At 44.6% G+C, this 11,331-nt stretch overlaps 2 protein-coding genes across 2 annotated transcripts; both read left to right on the top strand.

Moving 5' to 3' along the window:
- Positions 1 to 406: 406 nt before the first annotated feature.
- On the top strand, positions 407 to 3,073 carry OTOS (otospiralin; the record flags this gene model as incomplete). The annotated part of the gene is made up of 3 exons (XM_084211965.1): positions 407 to 458; positions 806 to 832; positions 2,889 to 3,073. The coding sequence occupies 3 exons, from the start codon at positions 407 to 409 to the stop codon at positions 3,071 to 3,073; spliced, it is 264 nt and encodes an 87-aa protein (XP_084068091.1).
- Positions 3,074 to 3,952: 879 nt separating this feature from the next.
- COPS9 (COP9 signalosome subunit 9) lies at positions 3,953 to 5,807 on the top strand. The gene is made up of 3 exons (XM_084212266.1): positions 3,953 to 4,074; positions 4,145 to 4,217; positions 5,517 to 5,807. Exons 1-3 carry the CDS (start codon positions 4,012 to 4,014, stop codon positions 5,552 to 5,554), a joined length of 174 nt encoding a protein of 57 aa, XP_084068392.1. The 5' UTR covers positions 3,953 to 4,011; the 3' UTR covers positions 5,555 to 5,807.
- Positions 5,808 to 11,331: the final 5,524 nt, after the last annotated feature.

Raw genomic sequence — 11,331 nt, 5'->3', positions numbered from 1 at the left:
GTAGCTGACTCAGAGCTGCAAGAAGAAGAAAAGAAGAGAAAGAGAGAGGTAATTTCCAAAGTAAATTAGTAATTCCAAATTAAATTAGCCACAAAATCAAACATTTCCAAAGACACTTGATTTCATGTTGGCTCAGAGGCACCTTTTGGATTTATGCCATCTGAAACCAAAATATCAATACACATTTCAGGACTGATGGTCTTTTAATGCTCTGTGTTGCACTTCAGAAGCTAAGAAATATGATTGGATTTTGTCATGCCTAAATTAGTAACTAGGATCTATTTTGCAATGTATTCTTCTATTAAAACAACAAATAATAGAGTTTGCATAATTATTAATCTCTTGTAATAATCCTCAACTGTACAAATTACTTTTTCAGAGGTACGAGCAGTTTCTTGCAGACAGGATGACATTTACTGTCTTCTTTTTCTTCTGTATGCTGATGAACATGCTAACAGGTAAGATTACTACCGAATTTATTCTTGTTTATTTTTTCAAGCCCCCAGAAATATTTTGTTACAAATACAGTATCTCCTATTTAGTATTGCTGACATTTTAATCCCAGCTGTTCAGGCTGTGAGTTCTGACTAACAGCCACACTAAGTTGGTTTGTAGCAGTGACTGATTGCAAACAGGGAATTCGTTGCTCTGTTGTTCAAGAAACAAAAATCTTTTGGCTACACAGAGGGTCTGATGTGGGCATTAAAGAACTTGTGAGCTTCTTGTTATACATGGGAAATGTTTGGTTAATGGAAAGTCTTTCTGTGCAGGAGCTGGTAGTGATGTATTTCCTCTTTACTTACAGATGCCCGATCCATCCAGGATGGAGATGGTAATTCCTAAAGTGTTCTTATTTCCTTTGTGTCACTAATATTTAGGAGAGTAATTTGTAACTACCAGACTTGATGCCCAGCAATGACTTTGGCAGGAATGCTTATTAACCTCAGTGGACTGAGGGCAAGCTTTCAATTAGTTCTGGTGAAAAAAAGAATAGTGAATTTTAAAAATTCCTTTAAAATTTATTGAAAGGTGGTGACATATTAAGGTATAATAATAGAGCTAATATCCAGTCTTAAAATGAAAAGGGATTACAGTCAAGTCACTAATTCTGTTGTACAAAATCCTAACTGGAATGCACCAGACTTAGAAATATATAGGACATCTGAGAATTTTGTCTGTCCTGAACCATAAAGCTGTATGTGTATCTGCTTTTTGGCAAGAGATACCAGCTTTCATGACAAAAAGCTTAAAATTTACAAATTGCCACAAATCCAATTAGAGAAATGTTGGAATAAATCCCTTAGCACAGCTACCCTGTGGTTCATGTCACTTTGTGTGATTAGTCCATTGGATTAATGTTTGCCTTTGATTAAAAAAACCCTCAACACCCTAATGATGTTTACACTGGCTTACTGATGATTCTATCATTTAACCTCTTTTTGGCTTTTCAGACAGAATTCTGTCTGAAAACAGAGTTGCAGAGAAGTGTCTGCAATAACCAAGTACTGCCAGCAGCATCTCCAGTGCACAAATACACAGAGAGTATTATAACAGATATGAACAGAACAAATACACAATAAGGTCTAATATGATTACTTATCATTCAAACCTTTTTTCCCCTATGCTCCATTCTATTTCTTTAGAAATAAATATTTTTAATACATCATCTGTAAAATATTTCAATACCTCATCTGTGTTTGTGTACAATAAATATTTTTGTGGCAACTTTTGCAACAGTCAGGAGAGCCTGCATCAGTCTAGAATTAGAACACTGTTCAGGCAGTGTCCTGTTGCTCTCATTACCAGCAATTACTGTTTTCTTTCACACTGGGCCAAGCAGCAGCCTGCAAAGTGAATCTGAGGTCAGCTGGTATAAACAGAGAGTTCTCCTCTGCAGACAGCATTTGGCTGGTTCATTTGGTTTGTTATGTGCCATCTGTGCCTGCACGCTGCAAACTTTACTCCGTAAAATTAAAGTCTGACAACAGGATTGTTGAAGGCTCTTAATTCCTGCTAAAGACCCCGGCCCCAAGCTGAGTGCAAAGACTTTCATTCATCTAAATGGGCTTCAAATCAAAATAAAATACTGTGTTTAGCTTCACTGCACAGAAAGACATTTGTGACAGTGCTCTCAGCTGCTGTTTACATTTTATATATGCTTCTTTGTTTGCCCACATTTGGGCCCAGGGGTGGTCGGTTCCTGCATTTTCAGAACTGATTTTGTTTTCCTGCTGAATTGTAAATCCTGTTTCAATGACTATATCACATTCTGGTACTGCTAGAGCAGGCCCAAATGCAGCAGCTGTCCCCCAAGTGGCAAAGCCTTTCCTCTCCATCCCCAGAGCTCATTTCCTACAGTTCCCTGAGGAGAGGCACAGCTCTGCAGTTCCAGGCAGTATCAGGGCAGTATGGCCCCAGTCCCTGGGAGTTCTGTGTGCTCAGCTGCAGGGTCACACCATAGAGGGTGGTGGTGCTTTATTCCTCATATTTTTCTATGGGGCAAAGCAAATTATGTGGAATGAGGAAAATGGCTTTTGATTGCAATCGCTCCTCGCTTTGAAATAACCAGCAGCCTTCTAGAAATGAAACCAGCCTGATGAATTCTTGAACTGGCGTAAATACAGATGTGTCCCTTCCTTCCTGCTCCCCATCTTGTCCCACTCTGTCACTCCTGGCGCATCTGGAGCAGGGAACACCAGCTCCATTTTCTGCAGAGTGGGTCAGGGAGAGGGGTCAATGGCTCTCCTTGCCTCTTTGCTGCCAGAGGAGCACACCAGCCCCAAAGGGAATTCACAGCCCCAAACATGGTGGCTCCAAGCCCAACCTCTCAACAAAAGTGCTTTGCATTATAGTAATCTGCAATATTTTATTTTGGTTGGGTTTTTTAGGTCTCTATGGGGAAGCTGCAGCCTTGCCCTACTGGCCCTTCTCATCCAATGATTTCTGGTCCTATGTGGAATATTTCCGGACATTGGGAGCCTACAACAGGATCAATGACATGGCCAGAGCCTTCTTTGCCCAGTTCCCTTTCGGGAGCCACCTTGGCTACCACGTGCGTGACCATGAGCCCTGAGAGCCTCACTCAGCTTTGCCAGAGCTGCTGCCCAGGAGTTTGGGTGAGCACCTCTCTGCCACTGAACACACCTGGGCTGCCCTCACCTGCTTTGTGACACCACGGTCATTCAGCATTTCATGGCTTCAGTGAGTCTCTTTTTTACCATTTCTTGTAAAGGTGTTTGCATGGATACCTGACTGCCAGCAAACACACCTGCAGTGTGCCTCAGCCACCAAGTGGCACTGCAGCCACATGCAGCATTTCAGGCTTTAAATTAATCCCTTCTTTACAATTTATGCTTCTGTATGACACAATAAACTTGTTCATTCTGTTGCATGTCTTTGGGAGCTTTTTTTTTAACAGGTGATACTCTCAGCTTCATCTCAAGAGACTGCTCTCTGTGCAGAGGAGTGCATGCGTACAGGAGTTATTCAACCAGCGCACCCAGTTTGGGAGCTGGAGGGGATGCCAGTATCAGTCACACCCACCTCGTTTGCAAGCTGAGGTCTCGCTGAGGCCTGAAGGGGCGCAGGGCCTGCCATCACCATGGCAAAGGAGCGTGGGGGAGCAAGATGGCGGCCTCCATTGCCGGTCACCATGGAGAAGGAGCGTGGGGGGAGCAAGATGGCAGCCTCCATTGCTGGTTGCCATGGCGATGGGGGGGGTGGGGTGAGCAAGATGGCGGCCTCCATTGCTGGTCGCCATGGTGAAGGAGCGGGGGGGGGGGCAAGATGGCGGCCTCCATTGCTGGTCACCATGGAGAAGGAGCGTGGGGGGGGGGGGGGGGAGCAAGATGGCAGCCTCCATTGCTGGTTGCCATGGCGACGGGGGGTGGGGTGAGCAAGATGGCGGCCTCCATTGCTGGTCGCCACGGCGACGGCGCGGCCCCCGCGTGGGGGCGGCCATTGCGCACGGCGCCGCCGCGGCGGCGGAAGTGACGGCGCGGAGGGGCCGCCATGAAGCCGGCGGTGGACGAGATGTTCCCTGAGGGCGCCGGCCCGTACGTGGACCTGGATGAGGTGAGGCGGGTGCTCCGGTGCCGCGGCCGTGGTGCCGCGGGGCGGGGGCGCTCAGCGGCCGCTTTCGCAGGCAGGGGGAAGCACGGGGCTGCTGATGGACCTGGCCGCCAACGAGAAAGCGGTGCACGCCGACTTCTTCAACGGTAAGGAGCGCCGTGCGCCGGGGCTGCCTCAGCAGAGCTCGCCTGGCTTCTCCGCCCTGCCTTTGCTGCCTGTGGTCGCTAAAGCTGTGCCTAACCGCATCTCTGGGAGCCGTAAAACGCGGGGTTTTTCTCTCCGGGCGTGTTAATCGCTACTAGGAAAATACCTTGGTCTGTTCGTATAACAAATAGTTATGTGGGCTTCTCTGTACAATCCGTGCCTCACCACCCCTCACAGGGAAGATTTTTTTTCAAATCCCTGGACATTGATGCTGTCCGTTTGAAGCCATTCCCCCCTTCTGCTGCCGCTCCAGGCCCGTGTCAATGGTCTGTCAGTCTTCCTTGGAGGCTCCCTCAGGTATTAAAAGGCCACCCCGAAGGTTCTCTTTTCCAGGCTGAGCAATCCCAGTTCTCTCAGCCTGTGTGTGAGTATTTACAGCTGCTTTGAGGGAGAGGAGCTACATATCAGGCCACGGAGGGGTGGAATGGACAACACTGTGCTGCACCTGGTGGTGGCTAAAGGGGTTTTTATGCTTCTGAAGAAATGTATTTAGACATTGCAACAGTGGGGTTTATATGTTATTAAATGTTTTATACGTTATTAAATCTTGCAGTGGCAGCGTTAGTATCACAAACTGATGTTACTTCCAAAATAAAGTACATTTCTCATTTTGCTGAAGATTTAGAACACAGGAGTGAAAGGCAGTTCTGCTCTCAGCTCTCTGTTAGAGCCAGCATATTCAGGAGTAGCTGTTTCCATCTATTTCCATCTGTCTCTACCATCACACTGTGGCATTGTGTTCCACTGGCTGCTATGGGCTCTTCTAAATGAGGATTCATCCTCAGTTCGTTGTAGGTTCTTGCAAATTGCCCTCTGTAAGAATAAAGACTGTGTTCAGTTACGTGATTAGTTTACGTTCAGTAAACAAAGAAGGTGCAAGGCTGAGTAGTTAGGAGTAATTCCAAATGTGACTGGAACCATTTCACTACTGGGAGATGTGTTCTGAGACAGAAATGTTATTGGCACCTTTAAAGCAATTAAATGGTTTTGAGGAAGGGGTTTTTAACACTAAACAATTAAATGTTTTTGAGAAAGGGCTTTTTAACACAACTCCCAATTCGTTAATCTGCAAAATCATCACCCTGATGCTACATTTCTAATAACTGATGGTGCAGTAACTCTCATTCTCTGAGTTCACCTTTATTTCTGTCCTTAATCGAAGGAACAAAGTACTGTACTTGCATGTGCATTTGTAACACTGAAACTTCTGAGGTTAATTTTTGTTTTGTTTTCCTGACTAGATTTTGAAGACCTCTTTGATGACGATGACATCCAGTGAACTTGGGTGTGCAGCAGAGCTGAGATGTGGATTTTTCTCTAAGATCACCTGTGCAGTCCATTATTTATTAAATTAATCAAAATGGGAAAATCACAGAGGGGGGGAGAAAGCCTGGATAAGCTGCTTGGGGAATATGAAAACCAGATAGTTAAAGATAACTGTGCACTGTTATTTCTAGGAAGCTGTGTGTAGATTTTCCTGGAGATGTCATTTGCTGATGTGCCTATTGAATAAAATACTGAAGAAACACACATCTCTCTGGCTTATAAAATTAGAAATTGCTGTCTTCTGAGCTCCCTTAGAGTGATTGTTTTGGTATTAAATAATTCACTGTTGCTTTTGGATATTACATAAAAGATATGCAGTAGGACACATGCTGCCCAGGAAGGTTTTGTTCATCCCACAGTAAAGGATTGTCTCAGGATCAGATGGTTGCTTGTTCTGAATAGTCCAACTCACTTGTTGGTCACACTGAGAAGAGTTTGTTTCAAGTCAGAGAGCTACCATCAGTACTTCACTTTTAATTTAAGGAACACAGAAATAAAAGGTAATTTCACCTTGATATGTTCAGCAAAGAAATGTTCTGACCCCAGGTTAGGGGAATGCTAGGATTTAAAAATAAAATTTCATTCTTGAAATTGTACTTGATAGAAAAAGAAACTGTAAAATTTTCTTTTCCTGCAGAAGTTAATGCATTTATTGGTGCTTAGAGGTACACCAGGCTGTTGAAATACTAGTTCAGATTTTGACATAAGCTTTTCAGAACATAAAAATGTTTCATTCCTACCCTTCAGTGACCAAACTGAATCCCAGAATGAAAGGAACAGGTGAGTTTTTAGTATGTTTTTTTCAGAGTCAAGAGTGTAATCCTGTCCAATCTCAAATGCAATCTGTGTTCCATAAATTGATCACAGACTATATACTGTCACTGTTCTTTCTTTAAACACTTCACACTACTTAAATTTTACCTGCAGTGGAACCCTTTCATACCTCTGTCACATTTTTATTTCTATAGTTTGCCTTCAAAAAGGAAATCTTAAATCTGACAGTAACTCTTCCAACCAGTGAGTTTAAAAAAGTAAGCATAATAAACCCAGTAGGATTTAGGTGTCTTTTGGTTGAAGTGCTGTGGATTTCTGCAGAGCCTGTTTCATCCTGCAGTGTGCTGTAAATCAGACTGACACGTTCTCTGTTTGGTGCCTGACTTGTGCTGTGTCCCTGGTGGAACAGCCTTGCTCAGGCACTGGCCTTTTCCTTTCAGTGCTTGCTCTGCTGAGAGCCTGGGCTTTCCAGTTTTCCTCACTGAGACTGAGCTAAAACAGTCTGAGTGGTGGCAACTGGGCTTGTGCTGTCTTGGGCCCTGGTGCTGGATGGAATTTGCAGGCAGAGTGATGCATCTGACACCACTGATATCAGTAGGCTAATTAATTACTTTATTTACTATATTATTCTATATTATATTACACTATGTTACATTACATCTAAACTGAACCTGCCAAGGACTCAACTGTGCTCACACTGCCCAGAATCTCGTGACTGTCACCCAACAGTCCTGACACACACACACACACACACAGACACCTGGAAACAAAACACCTTTGCTGCTCTAAGTTGCTTATGCAACCTCAGGTTATTGCTTCATCCCAGCAGCCCCTAAAATGTGCATTATTTCTCTCACTGCATCAGTATCTTTTTGGCATTTCAACTGACATGTCAGTGACTCTACTCACCATGGCCTTGAGCACAGTACAGGTGTCCCACACACAGAGGAAACCTCTCACCTGGTAGTTCTCCTTTCCTCCCTGAAGTAAAAGGTCAGGGGACAATCAGCCTCTTCTGCTGGTATTACCAGAAGGCATAGGACACAAATGAGATGTGATGTTGATTGTTTGCCTCCTAGACCCCTACAGAGTCTGCAGGGAAATGCCCCAGTGAGGGAAGGAATGATGAGGAGGACTCCACTGATATCAGCAGGCTAATTAATTACTTTATTTACTATATTATTCTATGCTATATTACACTATGTTACATTACATCTAAACTGAATCTGCCAAGCACTCAACTGCTCACAGTGCCCAGAATCTCGTGACTGTCACCCAACAGTCCTGACACACACACACACACCTGGCCCTGACAGGCCAAGGAAACAAAACACCATCCCTGTGGGTAAACAATCTCCATATTGCATTCTACTGTGGCACAAACACAGGCACAGCAAATAATAAGAATTGTTTTTCCTTTCTCTGAGGTTCAGAGAATGTGAAACTCAGAAATATTCTTGGGAAGAATTGTGCCTTGCTTTTCTCTGTGAACAGAAATGTGACAGTGCTGTGCTTTCTCCTAACTATGTTTTGAGAAATGAGTTGCTGCCAAGAAATAGAGGCAGCATTTTGGGCAGGTGCAAAAGATGAAATAAAACTCAAGAAGCAACTCTCCTCCTCTGCTCTTTTATCTACTTTTGCTGATTCCTCAGTATGGTTTGTTTTGGAAAGCACCCTTGTCAATGTTTTGTAGATACTTTGTTTTTCATTTGCTTCCTTAAGCTGTAAGAAACTGGAGCTTTAAGTTTGATCACAGCAGCAGGAGTGTATTTTGTGATACAAACCCACCCTGGACAGCTGCTCTTCAGTATGGATGGTGTTCTCTCCTTGAAAGATGTCTGAAACCTCAGTGAACATTGGTTTGAAGGTGCTAATGGTGAGTGGTTCTGGTTGTGTAACATCTCACCTGATCAAAACATGGAATTCTCTCTGTGGAACTGGGTCCAGCAGTTTTCATCCTGGTAGGATGTAACTATCCACTCAAGGTAGGTAGAGCTAACATCTTTTTGTGAAGATTTCCAGAAACTCAGGGTTTCATGTAGAAAAGCAGCATTAATAGCACTGCTGGCACCTGGGAGGTGTGTTGTGTGTGGGGAAGGAACTTTATCTGTGCAGTGCTTAAAAGTGTTTGAGTTAATCAAAGTCCTTAATCTGTGGAAAACTGAAATCTCATGAACTGCCTGGGTGTGCAAATAATGCTGCTCTGGCTGTAGCTACTGCGGGGTTGGGCATTCCCAGTCCTTCAGTCTGACACCTGTGTGGGTCTCCTGGGCTGGGATGAAGTGGAAGGAACCTTCAGAGTTGGGATATTACCAAACATGCACCTTGGAGCTGTCTGCAGTATGCAGTTCCCTCCTCCACAGTGAGACTGAGGGTGTGCATCACATCATCTCTCCAAAGAGGGCTGTCAGTGTGTTAAACTTCCATCAGGAGTGGGATTTGTTTGGGTCTCTGCTGGAACAGTGGTAGATGAAGAACAAATTGCCCTTCAGCTTCACATTGCTGCTGTGTTCTCATTTGTCAAGGCTTTTGGTCCAATTAATCTGGGGCAATCAGCCTTTTGTCAGGAAATAATCACAAGATGTCAAAACCTCTAATAAAAATTGATGTAAACAGCATTTGACTGCCTGGGCCAGTTCATTTCTTGAATTTCTTGATTCCCGTCCCTTTTGTGGAGATTGACACCTCTCAAAAGAAGTGTTTCTTAGGGAACAAGGCTGTTTGAACAGCAATATGCACACATTTGGGCTAATGTGTATTCTTTTATAAACTGCTGAGTATTTCAGTGTCCAAGTAAAGGCTCTAGTCTGAATAGTTCTGTGAATTGTCCCAGTGATTGCAGCGGGACAGCTGGCAATCCATAAAGTCTTGGTAGGATGAGGTCCTAAGTGCTGAAATGCCTTAGAAGGGTGTAGCCAGATGAAAAGCAATTCCTTCAAAACACTTAAATGTCAGCCTGTTCCCTTCCATATTCTCAACAGGCCCCAGCTCCGTCTGCAGGGAGCTGCAAACTGTCCCAGTACATTCTTTGGAAATAAAATGTACAATCTATTTTGAGCTGAAAAGAATCCACTCATTGTGAGGGAAACTTGCCATGCTAAAGGAAGCTGGCTGTCATCTGTGCATAATATTTTTGCAGTGCTGCTTCTGAGCTGGTTTCCAGCTTATCCACTATCCAGGGTTCCACTGCTCTTTATATGAACAGGAACAGGCAAGCTCAGATCTAGTGTGGCAATAGTGGATTTCCTTGGTAGCTTTTTGCTGAGTTAACTTCCAGGGAATAAAAAGTTTTCCTTTTAATATTTTATTTCAGTAATTGAAGTGGAAGGTATTTTTCTTGGTAAAGAAGGAATTCATTTAGATGAATAAATGGACTTCTTCCTGCCTCCCTGGGGTGTTGAGAAGCTGGCAGGCATCTTCCTGCTCTCAATGTGCAGTTGTTGAGCACATGAGAATATGCTGGGCAGATGACAGTGCTGCCCTGTTCCCTGAAGTCCCTGTTGGTGATGGGGCTGGAATTCCAGTGCCACATCAGGGATATTTTGGAAAAGCACAATGCAAGTCAGTCCTTGGCAGCAGGGCACGAAGATTTGCTTCCATGTTTTTGCTTTCAACTTTATTTATTTTTTGAGTTTGCCTTTTATATTTGTTCCAGTTGGCCTTTGACAAGCAGCAGGGTAAGAGTCCTGACCCATGTTAGAAACCTTTTATTCAAGCTTCTATAAGGAGTTCAGAGCAGAGGGAGACAGTAGCAGTGTCTTTTAAAGCTTTTAAAATTCACAAATATAACTATTTTGTGAATTCCACTTGCTTATTTATGAAAAAAGCTTTAGGTAATCTTGTATGAACTCATTTAAACTTAAAGCCTCCCGGAAGAAAGGACTCTGTGAATAAACAGATGCACAGCTGAGAATGTTGTGTATGAGGTGGGTACCTCATACAAGGCAAGGGGATGTGACAAAGCATCCCTGGTGCTGACAGGAGCTGCCCCACCGAGGGAGTCCCAGCTGGGGGTGCTTTGGTGAGGACACTTCAGAGGTGACATCTGTCACAGGACAGTGGCTCTGTCCTGTCAGAGAGCAGAGCTTCCTATTCAGGGCGTGCTCAGCTGCCAGAGCAGCTCACTGAGCAGGGTCCTGCTGTGACCTTCTGCTGCTCTGGAGCTGCCTCTGCACAGGCTGGGGTGCAGGTGCTGTGCTGTAGGAATCACCTTCCCTGTGCTGTGCCTCATCCAGGATGGCAGATCCACCTTGGCCTTTAACACTTGCCAAAACATGGTACAGAACTAGAGTGGCTTCTCTGGAAATCTCTGTCAAGGAGCAGAGAAGCTGTGCTGTCCTGACTCTTTAGGCAGAGCTCCACTTTCACAGATGCCCAGGTTTTCAGAGGGAGCTGGGTGGGTTGGTTCATACCCCCTGTCCTTCCCTGCCTGGCTCCAGAAGGGAATTAGAGACTGTCTTCAAGTGTGATCTGTCTGCCTCCCTCCCTGATGCCTCTCCATAAATCTGTCCTCCTGTTATGGAGGGATTCCACAGATTGCCTTGAGGGTGAGAATCTCTGCAAGAAGAAATAGATACTGGCATTTAATGCATCCATTTCCTTGGGAATAAACCTTTCCTTTCCCCTGGATTGGCTGGAGGGTAATGAACTGCACCTCCATGTAAGGAAGTTTCCCAGTGCTCTCAAAGAGCAGCGGGCTGGGCTGATCATCCCAGGATGAGCTGATTTACAGTCCCATGGAGACTGAGTCTTTTCATCAGGTACCTACACCCAGCACAAACACAGCCAGAGAAACATGTGGCAGCCTGGGCACACTCTGCTTTCCTGCACAGTATTTCAGAGACTTTAAATCTGATGGCATTTCTTGTATGGAAGAAGAGTGGCTGATTAGCCAAATGTCAGACTTGATCCTAATCCCTCTGCCTGCTCCCATGCTAAAAACCCTCTAGTGAGTTT

Source organism: Fringilla coelebs (genome assembly GCF_963513975.1).
Source record: "Fringilla coelebs genome assembly, chromosome: 10".
NCBI classification, from domain to species: domain Eukaryota; kingdom Metazoa; phylum Chordata; class Aves; order Passeriformes; family Fringillidae; genus Fringilla; species Fringilla coelebs.
Note: the sequence above shows the minus strand (reverse complement) of the source record. Positions and strands in the feature narration are given on the sequence as shown.

Coding starts and splice junctions, on each gene's coding strand:
- COPS9 (XM_084212266.1), top strand. CDS start 4,012: ATGAAGCCGGCGGTGGACGAGATGTTCCCTGAGGGCGCCGGCCCGTAC. Junction 4,075..4,144: donor CGTACGTGGACCTGGATGAG/GTGAGGCGGGTG, acceptor CCGCTTTCGCAG/GCAGGGGGAAGCACGGGGCT. Junction 4,218..5,516: donor GCACGCCGACTTCTTCAACG/GTAAGGAGCGCC, acceptor TTTCCTGACTAG/ATTTTGAAGACCTCTTTGAT.